The sequence below is a fragment of the Conger conger genome, chromosome 12, assembly GCF_963514075.1.
Source record: "Conger conger chromosome 12, fConCon1.1, whole genome shotgun sequence".
In the NCBI taxonomy this organism is placed as follows: domain Eukaryota; kingdom Metazoa; phylum Chordata; class Actinopteri; order Anguilliformes; family Congridae; genus Conger; species Conger conger.
Genome location: NC_083771.1, coordinates 44,721,010 through 44,741,557, shown reverse-complemented (window position 1 = coordinate 44,741,557; position 20,548 = coordinate 44,721,010). Strand labels below are relative to the sequence as shown.

The following is a 20,548-nucleotide window of genomic DNA, read 5'->3' as shown; positions in this document are numbered from 1 at the left end:
TCAGATGTGCATTTGGTCATGCTGTATAGGGACAGGTGGAACAGTTACGTGCAGAAGCATAAACATGAGAAACAGATGGATATTAATGAGAAATACAGGATTCCACTCAAACATTAAGCACTGTGCTACAGGACTGCATTGATAAAGTAAAAACTGAATGTGATTCTGGCGTTTTCCAATTTAAAGGGACTACACTAACAAATTTCAAATTATGCATAATTTGCATTACCGTTCAATTGCCATACTATGCCTACCATAGTAATGCTTAACTTACCATGCCTACACTATAAACCTTCACCTTACCTATCCTATTTACCCATGCCATATGTTAGGAATCCCTCCATCTGCTGGGAAACGTACAGATCAAATTTAGCCTATCAGGTGCTGGTCAAACCGTAACGCTCCTAATTAGATTTCATTACAGAGAGATTCCTAACCTAAGGTGTGTGCTGTGGGCCTAATGAAAACACAGAAAACCAAAAGGGCACAGGACACCATTTCCACAGGTCACTCACCTCTGTTGAAAAACGCCCACCTATTCCTGCAAGGGCCTATTACGCACAGCACTGAGGACCCTACGCAGACAGCAGGTCCTGTGGCACAGGATAATCCAAAAACGTAGTGTTTATTCCAAGTTCAAGCCAAGACAACACCAAAAACAGCAAGCAAAAGAATAGTTGGGAACACAAGCATAGGGTCAAAATCCAAGTAATCAAAAGGCTAAGGTACAAAAGGGCTAAGGCAGGAAATCCGGCTGTTTTCCGGCATCCTCCAAGAGGGCCCACATCACTCCGCTGCTAAAAAAGCCCACCCTGGATCCCTCCATCATCCAGAACTACCGCCCGGTATCTCTTCTTCCTTTCCTTTCTAAAACTATAGAACGAGCCGCTTCTACTCAACTTTCTTCCTTCTTTTCTAACAACAACCTGCTAGACCCCCATCAGTCTGGCTTCAGATCGGGCCACTCGACAGAGACTGCGCTCCTCTCCGTCAGTGAGTCACTTCATGCCGCACGAGCAGCCTCCCTCTCCTCTGTCCTCATTCTTCTAGATCTCTCTGCTGCCTTCGACACTGTGGATCACTCCATCCTCCTGTCTGCCCTGTCAGCAACGGGCATCTGTGGCACAGCCCTGGACTGGATTGAGTCCTACCTCTCTGGTCGCTCCTTCCAGGTTGCCTGGGCTGGTTCGGTATCGACACCTCGGCCCCTCGCCACAGGAGTTCCCCAGGGCTCAGTCCTTGGCCCGCTTCTTTTTTCTCTCTACACTCGCTCCCTTGGCCCTGTGATCACTGCACATGGGCTATCCTACCACTGCTATGCGGACGATACCCAACTCTTCGTCTCGTTCCCGCCGTCTGATACGCAGGTTTCAGCCCGTATCTCTGCTTGCCTGAGGGACATCCAGAGCTGGATGGACAACCACCATCTAAAGCTCAACCCAGGTAAAACTGAAATGATATTCATCCCTGCTAATACCTCTCCCCATCTGGATCTCTCCATTTCCCTCGGGGATACCACACTCACGCCGTCACCCAGTGCAAGGAACCTCGGCGTGGTGATGGACAGCAGACTGTCCCTTTCCGAGAACATTGCGGCGGTGACCCGGTCTTGCAGGTTCTTCCTATACAACATACGGAGAATCCGCCCCTTTCTCACCCCCTACTCGACCCAGCTCCTGGTCCAAGCAATGGTTCTGTCCCGCCTGGACTACTGCAATTCCCTCTTGGCTGGCCTCCCAGCGTCTGCCATCAGACCCCTCCAACTCATCCAGAATGCAGCAGCTCGTCTGGTCTTCAACCTTCCCAAATACTCACACGTCACCCCCCTGCTTACTTCCCTCCACTGGCTGCCTGTCATGGCTCGCATCAAATTCAAAACATTGGTGCTAGCCTTCCAAGCAGTTAAAGGGTCTTCCCCAGCTTATCTGCAAAAAATCATCAGACCCTACACCCCTGCCAGACCTCTTCGTTCAGCCTCCACAGGCCGCTTGGCACCTCCCCCTCTCAGAACCTCCACCTCACGCTCACGACTACTGTCTGTTCTGGCTCCACGGTGGTGGAACGAACTCCCCGTTGAGGTCAGAACTATAGAATCCCTCCCCACCTTCAAGCGCAAGCTGAAGACACACCTCTTCAAACAGCACCTCTCCCCATCCCTCCCTACCTCCCTGTGAACCTTAATTGTTGTCTCTGTGACTTGTGTATCAGTATTTTAGTTGGCTAGGTAAGCAGTGTTTGGATAGTTAACTTTGGTGACTTTTGCTCTGTTTGTTTGTTTGTTCAAAAAAAAAAAAAAAAAAAAAAAAAAAAATGGCCCTTGTCCTTATCTTTGTTGTACAGGTAGCAGTTGAAATTGTACTTACCTCTTGGGTCTTTCAGCGAACTTATCCCTGGTTATGGGTATGCACTTTGTTGTACGTCGCTCTGGATAAGAGCGTCTGCCAAATGCCAATAATGTAATGTAATAATGTAAAATTAATTCTGATTGAAAAAAAGAAACAAACAAAAAACCACGCAAAACAAAATCCTTGTGCACGGATGAGGGATCCCACGTGCAGAAATCTTGCCTATTTGTAACACATAGCAAGTCAATTTTATTAAATAAACATACTTATTTAAGGCAAGGTTTGCACTATTTCATAATGCTGCAATATATCCCACTGGACATTTGCAGCCAATCACTGATAGTAAGAACATGAATGTGAAACATATTTTACAATATTGTAAAATGAAAAATGTATATTCTTACCGGAAACGCACAGTGCTATTAATCCAAATAATAGCAATCCTCCAAAACATACTCCAAGCAATACTCTATTGTCTGTTGTAGAGTCTGTAAATACTGGCTGAATATCAACTGATTTGAAAAGAATTGAGAGATAATGAAATTGTGCACAGAACACTGACAGAACATTACAACAAAGGACAATGTAAAAATGTCCAGAAATTCAGCAAAAGTTTGATTACCTTTCTTACACTGACCATAATGTCACGATTAAAATGAAAAAATGCTCCATATACTCAGTATTTATTAACGTTAACACCCTCAAGTTTTCGCTCAGGGCAATAAGATCCTTGTTACAGACATTTCCAAAAATAAATTTCAAAAACAATTATTGCCAATTATTACATATTATACAATTATTCATGTATCATGTCAATTGTAGCCAATCAAGCATTTTAATGGAAGTTAAAATGAATAAGTGAATCATTCTTTGGTGAAAGACATGGAATATACTGCACATTCTACACATTTGAACATTAGGGTCATCACGGCTGGGAAGCTGTATAAATATACAGTCTCTTCAAACTCCAGAAACCTTCATATTTATCCTCAGAACAATATTTATAATTCACCTCCTCTCCCATACATTATTATCTAAAGGAACTATGGTAGTCTTTTTCAGCGTTTTTTTTTTTTCACGGTAGACAGCAAACCGGATGTTATTATAGTGGATGAAATCACCGTGGTACAATTTGATTAGGACGGCAAAGAACTCCATCCATGGCTATTGTAGGAATGTAGTCCTTTGTGAAGTAAAGCTTATAGTCCAAAATTCATTTCAATAATAATTCATTAATACAGCAAAATAGTCTTGATTACAGTATGAAACATACCAAGTAAAAGCAAGGTAGGGCAGTTACAAAGAAGTGTTGTGTGGCTACAAGCTTTATACCCCACAATGCAGGTTCCTGTCCCTGATTGGGTAATAGACATTGTTGCCTATGTATGTGATGTGGAAACTGTTCATTGTCACCAAAGCAAATCAGTAAACCCCCGTATGGTTGAGGTGTTAGGTGAGTATCTAGAACACTGAAGCAGGACATTTATTTTTCCATCCATTCATTATCTTAGCCCGCTTATCCTGAACAGGGTCGCAGGCGGGCTGGAGCCTATCCCAGCATACATTGGGTGAAAGGCAGGAATACACCCTGGACAGGTCAGTCAATCACAGGGCACACCATTCACACCATTCACTCACACACTCATGCCCACGGGCAATTTAGACTCTCCAATCAGCCTGACCTGCATGTCCTTTGGAAAATGAATATTTGGAAATGAAAAACATGTTCTTTTATACTAACACACACAAAGAAATAAACATATATATAATAAAGTATAGGGTGCCTAAGACTTCTGCACAGTACTGTATATATTATCCCACACCTGGAGAGGGCCCTCAAAAATTCCAGTCGAATGGGGGACCCTAACTACAACCCTGCTACCAAAATAATCTGGTCTACTTCAGCAAAGCCATACACAACTGAAGGAATAATAAATTATTCAAATGTTAAAAATCATCCCGACAACTTGTTTACATTTTAAACCACGTCATATAATAAAGAAAATGATATTCATGGATGGTGCAGTGGGTAGCACTGCCGCGTCACAGCAAGGAGGTCCTGGGTTTGAATCCCTGTCGGCCGGGGCCTCTCTGTGCGGAGTTTGCATGTTCTCCCCGTGTCTGCGTGGGTTTCCTCCGGGTACTACGGTTTCCTCCCACAGTCCAAAGACATGCACGTTAGGCTGATTGGAGAGTCTAAATTGCCCGTGGGTATTTGTGTGTGGGTGAATGGTGTGTGTGCCCTGGGATAGACTGGCGACCTGTCCAGGGTGTATTCCTGCCTTTCGCCCTGTGTATAGGTGGGATAGGCTCCAGCCCCCCTGCGACCCTGATCAGGATAAGCGGGTTCAGATAATGGATGGATGGATGGATGGATGGATGTTATCTAGGATACACCGCACAGATACGATCACATCCCCCAGCAACACGAACGGATCTAACGATCCGGAGAGCGACATGGCTTCAGTTGGTTTGATTAAAATCAGATCATATTTCAAAGTATAGCAAATTGGCCCAAATGCAAAAAAAATGAAATGGATTTTACAGTCTGAAGGCAATAGAAACAGTCAGAGTGTGTAGTGTGTCAAATTCCCTATTTCACAAAATTGTGCTCTTAAGATTCTGAAAAATTGCTTGTTTGTGTCAATGAACCATTCATATCTTTTAAATATCATCACAAATAAGTGCACTCACAGTTCCCTTGCCTCAAGCTCCCATAATTCATTGCAGGCACTATACACTCACTTAGCACTTTATTAGGAACATTTTTACTTTATTACACCTACTTATTCATGCGATTATCTAATCAGCCAATTGTGTGGCAGCAGTGCAATCATGCAGATACAGGTCAGGAGCTTCAGTTAATGTTCAAATCAACCATCAGAATGAGGGAAAAAATTGACTTTGACCGTGGAATGATTGTTGGTGGCAGACATGGTGGTTTAAGTATCTCAGAAACTGCTGATTGCCTGGGATTTTCACAGAATTCACAGGTTTGCAAAGAATGGTAAAAAAAAAGAAAAAAAAAGAAGAAAATCCACTGACAGAAACGCCTTGTTAATGAGTGATGTCAGAGGAGAATGGCCAGACTGGTCAAAGCTGACAGCAAGGTGACAGTAATGCAAATAACCACACATTACAACAGTGGTATGCAGAAGAGCATCTCTGAGCACACAACGCATCATAACTCTACGTGGATAGGCTACAACAGTAGAAATCAAAAAAATAAGTCTAATAAATACCTGATGTTCACTGAGTGTAAATTCATAAAAATGAAATAAGCTATTTGATAAGACTACTACCATAATAATGGTAAATAACAATATGTGGATTTGACTAGGTGCAGAGTATTCTTCCATCAATTCCCAGTCCATTTGTGCATATTTAAATATACTGTATATATGTATATATTTCATGAAAAATACTGCAAAATACAGCAAGAGCTGCATTTTATCATACATTTAGTGGGAAATTATATGAAGTGAGTTCACACCTACCTTCATTTTGTATACATCGAAGAACAGGAATGCTGATAAAAACTGCAAAAACTGCAGCAGCCATAGATAAAACCAGGGTGCCTATACGCCAATTGGAAAAACCTGTGACAAAGAGTTCAATGAATCAAAGGCTGAACAGAAGAACGTCAGGTGGCATTGTTGGAAAAGGCATGATTTTGTCCTATTTCTTCTTCCTCTGTAAGGAAAATGTGTTTTTACAAAAACTTTTTATTGTCAAACCGGCAATGTAGCATTCTGTCAGCACAGTGAGGACTGAGTAAAATATTACATTACTTTACATGGCATTTAGCAGACGCTCTTATCCAGAGCGACGTACAACAAAGTGCAGATCAAACACAAGTACAAGTGCGAAGAGGACCTGAGAGGACAGTACAGTTCCGAGTCCTAGTGTAAACATACAGATATAATCGGAACCTTTGAAGAATAAATATGCTGATGTTCTGAATCCAGTGGTTATAAAGACAGGAGTCTGTTAACAGTGTATAGTTATGAAAAATGGGAGTGGCTTAATGACTATTTGCAGATTGCATTTGTATGTTTCTTGACTTTTTCCCCAAAAACATGTGAGAAGATATGAAGTTGTGGGCTCAAAACGCAGAAGAGCTTAGAAGAGCTTGTCACAGAGGAATAGTCAGGTAAATAACATCCTGAAGTCCGATATACCAGCCTTTCTTCAATTTGTCAGCAGGCCTGGGATTGGGATCTATCCAAGTTGTAATTGAGTGGTAGAGACAGCTCTCCAGGTAATGTTTTGTGTTGGATGGTTTCTAGTTTAATTTTGGGATGTTTGCCTTTCCAAATAAAATTTTACATCAAAGTAGCTCTGAAAGTTGTTTCGGGCATTGAACTGGAGTGAGGGATGGATATGAACACCAAGGCTTTAATTATCCCCTCCAAGGAATCGCCACCTTAACGTGGTGGAGGGGTTTGTGTGTCCCGGTGATCCTGGGAGCTAGGTTGTCGGGGGCTCTGTTAGCCCCCAGTAGGGTCTCCCAAGGCAAATTGCTCCCGGGGGAGGGGCCAGACTAAGAGCGATTCAAAGACTCGATGATACGGCCACACAATGACCCAGTTACCTCGCCTGGAAAAGGTAAACCGGGGCCCCCTTCTGGAGCCAGACCCGGGAGGGGAGCTCGTCGGCGAGCGTCTGGTGGCCGGGCCTTATCCCATGGGGCCCGGCCGGGCACAGCCCAAACTGGTCACGTGGGGTCGCCGCCCTGTGGGCTCACCACCTGCAGGGGTCGGCATCGGAGTCGGGTGCTTTGCCCAACGGGCAGTAGGCAAAGGTGGGGATCTGGGCGTGCTGATCCTCGGCGTCGCAGACTGGTTCTGACTGGTCACCTCTCTGGTGGGGAAGGAACCGGAGCTAGTGCGGGAGGCAAAACAAAGCAGTACCAACTAGATATAGTTGGGCTCACCTCTACGCACAGTACTGGTTCCGGAACCAAATTCCTGGAGAGGGGCTGGACTCTGTTCTTTTCTGGAGTTGCTCAAGGTGAGAGGCGCCGGGCGGGTGTGGGGATACTCACAAGCCAGCAGCTGAGCGCCACTGTGTTGGAGTTCCATGGCCTGCCTGATCTGAACCCGAGCGGTGTCTTGTTATTGGACTTCTGTGCTGGTCATGGATTGTCGATAACAAACACCATGTTCGAGCATAGGGTAGCTCATAAGTATACTTGGTACCAGAGCACCTTAGGCCAAAGATCGATGATCGACTTTGTGGTCGTATCATCAGACCTGCGGCCGTATGTCTTGGACACTCGGGTGAAGAGAGGAGCAGAGCTGACAACTGATCACCACCTGCTGGTGAGTTGGATCAAGTGGCCGGGGAGGCTGCCGGACAGACCTGGTAAACCCAAACATGTAGTGAGGGTGAACTGGGAACGTCTGGCAGAGGCCCCTGTTCGCGAGGTCTTCACCTCCGGAGGAACTTCTCACGCATCCCGGGGGAAGTTGGGGACATGGAGTCCAAGTGGGCCATGTTCAAAGCCTCCAGGCAGCAAGCAGGAGCTGTGGCCAGAAGGTCATCGGTGCCTGTCGGGGCGGCAACCCAAGAACCCGCTGGTGGACACCAGCGGTGAGGGAGGCCGTCAAGCTGAAGAAGGAGGCCTTTCGGGCTTGGCTGGCCCGGGGGTCCCCTGAAGCAGCAGACAGGTACCGGGTGGCCAGAAGGGCTGCGGCTTCGGCAGTCGCTGAAGCAAAAACCCGGGTATGGGAGGAGTTTGGGGAGGCTATGGAGAAGGACTTTCGGTTGGCCTCGAGGAAGTTCTGGGAAACTATCCGACGACTCAGAAAGGGAAAGCAGGGCTTGTGTCAGGCTGTTTTCAGCAGGGGAGGAGAACTGCTGACCCGGACTGGGGATATTGTCGGGCGGTGGAAAGAGCACTTCGAGGAGCTCCTGAACCCGAACAACATGTCCTCTGTGGAAGAGGCAGAGCCTGAAGACTCGGGGGAATCTGCACCGATATCCCTGGCGGAAGTTGCTGAGGTAGTCAAAAAGCTCCTCAGTGGCAAGTCACCGGGTGTGGATGAGATTCGCCCTGAGATACTGAAGGCTCTGGACATTGTTGGGCTGTCTTGGCTGACACGCCTCTTCAGTGTCGCGTGGAGGTCAGGGACAGTACCTGCAGAGTGGCAGACCGGGGTGGTGGTCCCGGAGGGTGTGCTCCAATTATCGGGGTATCACACTCCTCAGCCTCCCTGGGAAAGCTTACTCTAGGGTTCTGGAAAGGAGGCTCCGACCAACGGTCGAACCTCGGATTCAGGAGGAGCAATGTAGCTTCCGTCCTGGTCGTGGAACAGTGGACCAGCTCTTTACCTTGGCGGGGTTGCTGGCGGGGTCAGGGGAGTTTGCCCATCCAGTCCACATGTGCTTTGTGGACTTGGAGAAGGCTTTCGACCGTGTCCCCCGGGGAACCCTGTGGGGTGTACTGTGGGAGTATGGGGTACCGGGGCCTTTGTTACGAGTCATCCGGTCATCCGGTCTCACCAAAGTGAGAGCTGTGTCTGCATTCTCGGCACAAAGTCAAGCACGTTTCCAGTGGGTGTTGGACTCCGCCAAGGTTGCCCCTTGTCACCGGTCCTGTTTGTGGTACTCATGGACAGGATCTCAAGGTGCAGCCGAGGTGAGGAGAGTGTCCGGTTTGGTGACCTCAGAACCGCATCTCTGCTTTTTGCGGATGATGTGGTTCTGCTGGCTTCATCGGACTGTGACCTTCAGCACCACTGGAGCGGTTTGCAGCCGAGTGTGAAGTGGTCGGGATGAGAGTCAGCACCTCTAAGTCCGAGGCCATGGTTCTCTGCCGGAAAACGGTGGATTGCTCCCTCCAGGTTGGGAGCGAGTCTTTGCCCCAAGTGAAGGAGTTCAAGTATCTCAGGGTCTTGTTCACGAATGAGGGTAGAAGGGAGCGTGAGATCGACAGGCAGATCGGTGCAGCATCAGCAGTAATGTGGGCGTTGCACCGGACCGTCGTGGTGAAGAGGGAGCTGAGCCGGAAGGCGAAGCTCTCGATTTACCGGTCGATCTACGTTCCAACCCTCACCTATGGTCATGAGCTTTGGGTAGTGACCGAAAGAACGAGATCATGTATACAAGCGGCCGAAATTAGCTTCCTCCGTAGGGTAGCCGGGCTCAGCCTTAGAGATAGGGTGAGGAGCTCGGACATCCGGAGGGAGCTCGGAGTAGAGCCGCTGCTCCTTCGCGTAGAAAGGAGCCAATTGAGGTGGTTCGGGCATCTAATCAGGATGCCACCCGGGCGCCTCCCTTTGGAGGTTTTCCGGGCTCGTCCAACTGGGCGGAGACCCCGAGGTAGACCCAGAGCCCGCTGGAGAGATTATATATCTCTCCTGGCCTGGGAACGCCTCGGGATCCCCCAGGAGGAGCTGGAATGCGTTGCTGGGGAGAGGGACGCCAGGAATACCTGGCTTTGCCTACTGCCACCGCGACCCGGCTCCGGATAAGCGGGTGACGATGGATAGATGGATGGATGGCTTTAATTATTGCCATATGTGAGGGCAGGGCATTTTTACTTTACTAGTTAAGGGGCATCATCGCAGATTTTGTACAGTTTATCGAGCAATGTGTAACATTTCATGGCCGCAACCTTTGCTTGTACTGTACTGTACTGGTTGACAGACATGTCCTAGAACTCTACTGATTAGTAAAAAAATCCTAAATCTCCCCTACCAACCCATGGTGAAGTGTCCTTAACAAAAAAAAAAAACACAACAATGATCTTTGAACAAATTTCAGACTGAAGTATAGACCTATAGTTTTATAACTTCACCAACACATTGCTTCATGAAGATCTTTCATGCTCAGTACACTGCAATATTGTTGTATGGTTTATGGATGGCTGACATTATTTACACAAATCTTTTGCTTGACTGAAATGTTTTAAGAATTAGTATTTGAATATTAGACAGTAATGACAAAACATACTGGATGAGAAATATGCTTATTTCACTATTATAACATTACACTATGTTTTTTCCCCTTTTCTGATAAATGTAATATTTGGAATGAATTAGTATGTGATCACAGTCCTTACCCAGGTTTTGTACGTATGTCGTTGCATTGATTGATTCTCTGTCTGTATGGACTATGCACATGAATTCCCCTCTGTCTTCAGTTTTTACATCCCTCAGTTTCATTGAGAAGTTGCCTTTGGGAATCTCCTCAATGAAGAACTCAGCACGCCCTCTGAATCTCTCAGGCTGTGACTCCGGTCTGTACCGCCCCTCCATAAACAGCAGCACCTGGATTTCTTCATTTGTCTTCATCCACTCGACTTCTAACTCTCCAAGAGGAACATGGGTGTCCACTGAGCAGTTCAGAATCACATCTTCACCAGCATATGCAAATATGGGCACCTCTGCACCAGTCACCACCAGCCATTCTGAAAAATGCAAGTAACCTTTTTTTGCTATTTGGTTGTGGCAAATTTCACCTTCATGCTCCATTATGCATGTAAAATAATACTTCCTGTTCATTTTATTTTCAGCAAAATGCCAATTCAGTTTGTTGTCTAATAAATTGAATGCACCATTGAAATAAGTAGTCTGTAGCCTAATGTAGCCACAATAAGCCCCAGTGTAGCCACAATAAGATCCACGCAGCTGTTGGGCACTTGAGCAAGGCCCTAACCCCGCATTGCTACAGGGGGCATTGTCCTCTGCTTAGTCAACTGTAGGTTGCTTTGGATAAAAATGTCAGCTAAATAACAAATTATTATTATTATTATTATACTTCTCAAAATGTTAGACCGCCTGTATAAAAGGTGGTGGGTCTACTTACCAGTATCTATTGTCACATTTGCTTCACTAGACTCGCGTTCAGTGTGAACTACACACTTGTACATCCCTCTGTCTTCAGTGGCTACATTCCTAAGCAGCAGAGAGAAGTTTCCTTTGGAGATTTCTTCAGTGAAAAACTCGGCCCTGCCGCTGTACGCTGGGCTCTGTGATTCTGTCCGGATCTTTCCTCCCAGGAACAGATGCACCAGGCTTCCAGAATCCCTCATCCACTGCACCTCCAGCTCATGCAGAGGTATTGGGGTATCCACAGAGCAGGGCAACGTCACAGACGCCCCCAGCTGGACAAGTAGTGGCATCGCAGGACCACGCACTGACAAACCTGAAACCAAAACAGATCACTTTGAAATTCCGTCAGAATGCGTGCACTGCAAAAACCTAGAAATTCCTTGGTATTCGTTTTATTTCATTAGCACGTTATGAAACGAAAAATAATTTAGAATATATGTCACATCGCAATAGGATACATTTGTTCTGTTAATCTGGAAAATAATGAAAAATGAAACTGAATTATTTCGGAAATAATAATGTCGGAATCGAAACGTTTTTAAATCCGTAGGTTAATACTCTGTCGACATACAGAGATGATTAATTCCAGAAAATCCGAAAAAATTCGTTTAAACCTGACATATTTTTCTTAAGAAACACCAGATATCGCCGTACTATGACCTGTCAATTACCTTCAGTCCTGATAGCGCAAATCAGCGACAGAAACCACGAGAGAACTCTCATCTTGATCTTCATCATTAGGTCTACATAAGCCTGGCCAAAATGCGTGGAGTATTATAATTTAGCGAGGCTAATACAAACGAATTTGGGACATTCCAATAACGCAAGACAAAAATATTATTTTTACTTATACTTTCACGTGTATGGCTCCCGCGCCTTTAGTACATGTAACACACACACACACACACACACACACACACACACACACAAAAAAAAATACTAGTATACCTGCAGACCGATGAGCAGGAAGTAAAGCTGGGTGTATACTTGAACAACAGGAATAACTAGGGAACATAGCTCAGCAATTTTAGCATCGGCATAAGCATAGGCCAAGTCAGTAAAGTTGTCATCGGCATGTCATAAACTAGAAGAGAGGCATGATTAGACTATCATTTAAATAATAGAATGTGTTATTTAGCTGGTGCTTTTATCCAAAACGATTGAGAGTCAATTACATTTAGTGGGGGCCAATCCCCCCTGGAGCAATGTAGGGTTGGGGGCCTTGCTCTTTTTTACATTTTTTATTGTGCAATAAAGTGCAATACAGGGCCACAAAATAATCAGACATTCAAAACAGAAAAGAACCAAACAAACAAAATAAACCAGCAAACAACCAGAGAGAGAGGATGAAAAAATATATAATAATAATAAGAATAAGGAAATTCAAAATAATCAAGATAATGATAACAACGGTGTGCAAGTTTATTATGGATAGTGGACAGGCAAACATATATATATATATATATATATGGTATATATGAGCTTGAATTATTGTACAGCTATATGATATTTTGCTACAGAGTGCCGGCCCATCAACTGCATATTTTGAAGCCCGAATTTAAGGACTATAAGCACAGGCAGAGGGTGAGTCAATATGTCAGTGAGCCTTTTTCAATGATAGGTAGGGATGTACAATGGTCTTGTAACAATGTTTTAGCACAAAAACCTTACCTATTGTTCCTTTAATACCTGACATTCAGTAATAACACTACTGAGTGCACAGTGTTTCGTGTGATGTGTGGACACAGGGAGGATCTTTCACCACAGAATCTGTCAAGATCCTTCAGAACCTTCATTCTGCGGCACTTTATTGCTCTCTGCAGTTCAAATCAAAAAGTTAGTTAGAGTTCAATTCTGCAGACTAAGATGACATTTGCAACATTCATTTTTCATCCAGTGAACTATTTCTTGGTTGATAAATAAGTTTGCCAAGGATTATTACATTTTTTAAATTTTGATCCTGTTGTGGCCCCGATTCAGATTCTTGTTCTTTGATCTCTGATGTGTGTGGACCAATAACGTATGCTCTGTACCACATTTCCCAGGATGCTTTGCAAATTAAACCTCTTAACGTCTTAACTAGAAACTGTGCAAGATGTCATCTTGAGGACTGCAGTAATGCTACCTTGTGGACCCCTAGACACCAGAGGGACGTAACATTTAGCATGTAGCATCTTCCCATTTTTTAAATTATTTTTCTGGTCATACAGTTATTTTTCTTAAGTTATATTTCTTAAAGTATGCTAAATTATAAATACAATGGGAAAGACCGACCAAGACCAAGCTTCTTTGATCAAGAAGGATTCGCGGAACATTAATATGTCAGCAAGAAATACCAAATACTTTCATCCTTTTCTGAAACGAGGTCAAATATACGGCTAGTTATCAACACACTAACTCAATTGTAAAGTATTTACACTGAATTCATATATTTGCGACGGAAAAATGCAACAAACAGAAGAACAGTCTTGTTTCATGTACAGCTAGTAATCAAAAACCAGAACTCAAATGGAAGATGTACCATTAGACTGCCATTACCCGTACCTTCTAAGGGTGTGGGAGCACTTAATCAATGATGGATAAATGCCCCACATATGCACACCATTATGGAGCCCCCAACACCCTTCACTGAGCGCTCCGATGTGCAGCATGTTGGGCAACCGCACACTTCAGAAACTCCAATCCTAAATACAATCTAAGACATGTACCACAGTGATAAAGACCCCTTTCTCATATTCCTACATTAATGATATACTGCAAGGCTCTCCACACACTCATAGGTTGAGAGAGGTGGAGCTATAGCACAAAAAAAACAACTAATCCCTGGCTTTGAAACACTCTTAAATCCAGCAGACACTGTGGTCCTCCATGGCTGCATTCTGACCCTCTGACCCTATGGATGCTGGGGATTTTATTCACTTCGTTGGATGAGCCATGCCGTTGTGACAGCCTGAGTGCTTATGTTTCTGTGCATCGGCACATGCTTGGTACTCTTCATGCTTGGTTTATGTTTATTCTAAAAGGTAACTTACGCGTTGAGAAAAAAGCTCCATCATGTGTGTATATCAGAAAGAGTATTTCCACAAAAACGGTCCACTTCAGCCAGAGAAACACTCAGGAACAGTGTATCACCACACGTCTCACTTGACACCTGCAAGAAAACACTGATTGTACACACAATGTATACGTTACGCATGACAAGGAACAGCAATGAATTCCTTTTGAAGCTTTGTAAAGTATAGCCTTACCTGTACAAACAATTGTAGATAAACCATACAATACGATGATTCCAAAGCAGATTCCAACAATGATGTTTCTTATTCTATCTTGGGTGTGGTATGTCACATACCTCAAGAGAACCACTCATTTGAACAGAAATGCGAGCCCACAAAATTAGCTAAATTGAAATGTTTAAAAAAAAACCTATTTATTTATTTATTTATTTTGCAGTACAATTAACAGTACAGTTCCCACCTTGTGCATAGTGCAGCCAGTTCCCTTTCTAACCCTGAACATAAAATCACTCTTACCAGCTAAACAGAGAAACAGAAAATACAGTCAATTTGATGATTTTAGTCAATGTTTTGTTAGGTACACAGGCAGGTCAGGGTTCTACTGCTACCCCACATTACATCTCTGAACCAAAAGTGGTGTAATACACATCTGGTCTACAGCAAAGCCATAAGGAAAGAGAAATGAGAAATGTTTAAAATGTTAAAATCATGTGAGTAAGTTGGCTTTTCACTTTTTAGATCCTGTGATCTAGAACCAACAGTATTTTGTGCTGTATGTACAGTACAGAATTTAACCCAGTTGAAATGCCAAAATTCTCCAAAGACAGTGCCAAGTTTGTGAACATGTTATAACGTGTTCCTGCAAAAAGAAACCAGTCATTTTAACAGTAGTATCCAGTGCTCATGATGTTGCGGTATTTCCCTTGTTGGAGACAGCCAGAGCCCGAAACAGAGCTCTCCTAACACAACTAGAAAGCTTCCTAAAGTTTAATTTTCTGTTGCTAGTTGGTAGTGTAACGAGTTGGAGATTTGCTTGAGACCGAGGTGGGATTTGAACACCAGCCTCTCTCGTCCAAAGAATTGCCAGACGAAAGAAGTTATTTTGAATTCGAGGGTTACGTCATTGGGCAGCGTTGTCATCGTAACCTGCTCCGAGCCTTAGCCGCGCCTCACACAATGTCCACAGTCCACACCCAACCCTGACATGACCAGTATTTATTTACAAAACACATCGCTGGGAATTGGGACAACTGTAAGCAATTGACTACATTTTACATAAAAACTTGATCAAGGCTGTCTGAGATCAGAAGCAAGGAGCCAACCAAAGTCTGCAGAAGAACTGTGGCAAGTTCTCCAACATGCTTGGAACAACCTCCCTGCTGATTGTCTTATAGAACTGCAGGACAGCGTTGGCCATCTCAGAGAAGTGATGCAGTTTTAACGCCAAAGGGTGGTCACAAAAAATATTGATTTGATTACATTTTTAACTATTCTGACCTTTCATTGAATTATTTTTGAAATAATCTTATCTGTACAGAATGTGATACGGGTGCCTAAGAATTCTGCACAGTACTGTATACTATATGGTATATTTTCATAGTAAGGAAAAAACAAAAGCGTTTGAGATAAAAGAGAAGAGAAGAAAGCAGAGTGCAATATGCTGTTTAAATAGTTTAAACAGGTGGGGTCTGAGAAGGGGAGCGTGGTAGGTGGGGCTGGGTTTGTGAGAGAGAGGCATGCATTACATTACATTACATTACATTATTGGCATTTGGCAGACGCTCTTATCCAGAGCAATGTACAACGAAGTGCATACCCATAACCAGGGATAAGTGCGCTGAAAGACCCTAGAGGGAAGTACAATTTCAATTGCTACCCGTACAACAAAGATAAGGACCAGGGCCTTTTTTTCCCTTTTTTTTTCTTTTTTTTTAAACAAACAAACTAACAAACAAACAACAAAGCAAAAGTGACCAAACTTAACTATCCAAATATTGCTTACCAAGCCAACTAAAAATACCGAAACACAAAGTAAATCACAAAGACAACAATTAAGGTTCACAGGGAGGTAGGGAGGGATGGGGAGAGGTGCTGCTTGAAAAGGTGTGTCTTCAGTTTGCGCTTGAAGGTGGGGAGAGATTCTACAGTTCTGACCTCAACGGGGAGATTGTTCCACCACCGTGGAGCCAGAACAGACAGTAGTCGTGAGCGTGAGGTGGAGGTTCAGACAGGGGGAGGTGCCAAGCGGCCTGTGGAGGCTGAACGAAGAGGTCTGGCAGGGGTGTAGGGTCTGATGATTTTTTGTAGGTAAGCTGGGGAAGACCACTTAACTGCTTGGAAGGCTAGCACCAATGTTTTGAATTTGATGCGAGCCATGACAGGCAGCCAGTGGAGGGAATGCCAATCCAAGGACCACGCCTACTGATTAAGTAGGCACACACCTGGGCTTGGCATTGGGTGGTTCTTCGCCCCGCATCATGCGTTAAAACTGTAATGACCACCTCGTTGTGCATTATTCCTTACATATTCCATGTATACCACGCACTTATTTGGTCCTGCTTAGCACTCGCTCTTATCAATTTCTTCCCAGGCATTTATTACATATTAATGTTGCCAAATGCGGTTAGAGTACACAAAATATAGACCATTTCTAGCTGCAGGACAATTATCAGTTTAAAAATGTAAACGGTGAGAAATGCTTGATTCACCAACCTTTCACTTATTAAAACAAAGCATTTTCTAGCCTGTTTTCTGACCTTTCGGACGCTGTTTGAACTTACCCCAGAGCTGTTTCAACTTTCCCCATAGCTGGGGCATGTTGGAACAGTTTTACTCCTGTTACTCTTATCCAGATAAGAATTTTGTAATTTCAAGAAATTTACAAGACTTGGGCTGACTAAATAGAATGTTTCATTGAGTGTTTTTTCAAAAATTGACAAGCTTTCATTTTTAAGATAAGAATACATTCTGTCTTCTGGTCCCATATATGGACATGAAATCCTGTGTTATATAGAAGCCAGAAATAAAGAAATAGACTTTGACCAGTAATAAATAATTTTGTACATAAGAGCTATATTTTATCATTCAATGTGAAATTGTGTGAGTTATCATTGCACAACATTTTCAGTGTGAAAATGGAAAATTTAACAACTTTGATGCAGTAAAGAGAGTACCCTTTCATACTGTGTATATGTAAAAACTAAAAAGCGGTGTAAAACTGGATTTGGAAACTTTCCAGTATCTATTGTCACATTTGTTTCATTGGACTCGTGTTCAGTGTGAACTACACACTTGTACATCCCTTTGTCTTCGGTGGTTATGTTCCTAAGCAGCAGTGAGAAGTTTCCTTTGGAGATTTCTTCAGTGAAAAACTCTGCCCTGCCGCTGTACGCTTGGCTCTGTGATTCTGGCCGACTCTCTCCTTCCAGGAACAGATGCACCAGGCTTCCAGAATCCCTCATCCACTGCACCTCCAGCTCATGCAGAGGTATTGGGGTATCCACAGAGCAGGGCAACGTCACAGACGCCCCCAGCTGGACACGTAGTGGCATCACAGGACCTCGCACTGACAAACCTGAGACCAGAACAGATCACTTTGAAAATGCGTGAGAATACGTGCAAAAACCTACAAAACATTTGGTGTCAGGTTTTAGTTAAGAAACAAGTATTTCATGAATAACACCATTCCCCGCAAGAATAGACACCATTTCAATATCTCATCTACGATTTCGCTCTCCTATAGTTTACGATTTGTCTCGCTAGGCATACTCTACTCAAGAAACACAAGCAACAGTGCAGATTTGGGACACAGGCAAAGGTCCCACACTGCCACAAGGTGGCAGACTCGGCTAATCTGGTCATGGATTCTTTTTTAATAAATGGTGATTAAGTGTTTATATGCCGGCACCAGTTCAGCCAAATGCCACTCAAATGTTTCTGTAGTCAGTTCTCAAAGCAGTTCACAAAGGAAATGATTGTTATTTCATTTGTAGTTTGTTGAACAGTATTTACATTAGGTGACTCTAACGGAATGTATGGCATTGTGCCGTGCTTGCATCCCGATCGAAAATTTGGGCGACGAGAAACACCCCTTGCTTTGCTAATTGCGTAGTTGAATGTGTTCCTTTCATAGAGTATGTAAAAGGCCTTTGTATACACCACTGCAGCGTTTGTATGTATGCATGTACAGTAGGTAGGTTGGTAAAAGTTTCACTTTAACCACGTGAAATGTTTGCTCCCTAATCTAAAATTGTGTAATACTAAAATTGTGCACCAAATAAATAAAAAAAACCCAAACAATATGGAGCTCACAGTACATATAAAAAAAAACCCCAGTTAAAACACCAGTTATCCCTGTACTACTAAGAAAAGACAATTTACCTTCAGTCCTGATGGTAGTGCAGAACAACAGAAACCAATAGGAAACTCTCATCTTGATATTCATCACTAGGTCGACAAAAGTCTGGACAAAATTTGTGTGAGGATCACAATCAACAGTCTCTCTCTAATGTTTATGAGACAATCTAACTTTGCCCTGCAAGGTGATACAAGTTGCGGCTTTGTGTTCAGTTGTGCTTTTTAAATTTTGCATGAGAATTTGTTTGGGTAGCGTGAAAGAGCAAGGTTTAACCTGATACCATGTATCTTAAACCAAAAGAGTTGTATCACACCAACACTGTGAGTTTTAATTTTTTGTTCTGACGTCCGTGCCATTTTGCCATCTGTGTTTCTCTGTTCTCCATTTCCTATCTAAGTCCTTAGCGTTTTTGCCTCTCTGACCACCGTAGTCTGTTTTCTGTTTCAGTCAGTCAGTGATTTGTTTAATTTGTCTCAGACTATGCCGCTAGATTTCGGACTTTGGCGCACGCCTCTGATTTCGGCCGTAAAGCCTTCTGTGACTTGTTTTGGACTTTCTGAGCATGTTCAAGATGAGTTTCAAAGATCTCCCTCAGACTCTGGAAGGGGTTATCAACTTGGTCATTCGAGTCGGCCATTGGTTAAAGTAAATGACTGGGACACGCAAGGTCGGTGGTTCTAATCCCGGTGTAGCCACAATAAGATCCACACAGTTGTTGGGCCCTTGAGCAAGGCCCTAACCCTGCATTGCTACAGGGAGCATTGTCCTCTGCTTAGTCAACTGTAAGTTGCTTTGGAGTTACGTCTCCTCCCCCCGCACTGCGTCTTCTCCTCCCACACTGCGTCTCCTCCCCCCGCACTGTGTCTCCTCCCCCCACACTGCGTCTCCTCCCCCCGCACTGCGTCTCCACCCCCCCACACTGCGTCTCCTCCCCCCGCACTGCGTCTCCACTCCCCCGCACTGCGTCTCCTCCCCCCGCACTGTGTCTCCTCCCCCCACACTGCGTCTCCTCCCCCCGCACTGCGTCTCCACCCCCCGCACTGCGTCTCCACCCCCCCGCACTGCGTCTCCTCCCCCCGCATTGCGTCTCCTCCCCCCGCACTGCGTCTCCACCCCCGCACTGCGTCTCCACCCCCGCACTGCGTCTCCTCCCCCCGCACTGCGTCTCCAACCCCCCGCACTGCATCTCCACCCCCGCACTGCGTCTCCTCCCCCCCGCACTGCGTCTCCTCCCCCCGCACTGCGTCTCCTCCTCCCCGCAATGTGTCTCCAACCCCCCACACTGCGTCTCCTCCCCCCGCACTGCTTCTCCACCCCCCGCACTGCGTCTCCCCCCCCGCACTGCGTCTCCAACCCCCCACAATGCGTCTCCTCCCCCCGCACTGCGTTTCCAACCCCCCACACTGCGTCTTCTCTTCCCCGCACTGCGTCTCCACCCCCCGCACTGCGTCTCCTGCAGGACCCGTCTCCACCCCCCGCGCCGTGTTGTAGTGTTTTTGTCTCTGGTTACCCTGTCACCACATAGTCTGTTTTCTGTCACAGTCATTGGTTTCCTTAAATATTTTTTGATTTGAAAAATGTGATATTTCCATTGATTCCACTGAATCATTAATAAAACATACTATTTTACGCACGTTGGAAAATAAAGCTTCAGTCAATAACTATTGTATTTTGGTTTACAAAAACCTTTTGTGAAGCTTTATCGGGGGTGGCAATAATGCTGGAGCCCAATGTACATGTGTACTGTATATCAATATATTTCATACGCTGCACATCAGGGGATTGTTATTTATCTGATTTGAATGGGTTTGAGCTTGACATTACCTATGGGGGCTCTCTGCATACAAAGCGTGCTGGTTTGTGCAGGGAATAATACAAATTGATATTCAGGCGAACGTAATTTATACACAAATTATATATCGCAAAATGTGAGTTAATAGAATGTGTTACATTTATCCAAAGTCACTGCTTTCACACAAGAAAAACACACAA

General features: G+C 44.5%; 1 protein-coding gene across 1 annotated transcript in view; it reads right to left on the bottom strand.

Moving 5' to 3' along the window:
• Positions 1-20,548, bottom strand: part of LOC133105661 (uncharacterized) — a 48,110-nt gene that overhangs the window by 6,374 nt on the left and 21,188 nt on the right. The window contains exons 5-6 of the mRNA XM_061215895.1: positions 2,750-2,857; positions 516-593 (exon numbers count right to left, since the gene is read on the bottom strand). Coding sequence (XP_061071879.1) covers positions 516-593; positions 2,750-2,857 — 186 coding nt within the window. The remainder of the gene's footprint in view (positions 1-515; positions 594-2,749; positions 2,858-20,548) is intronic.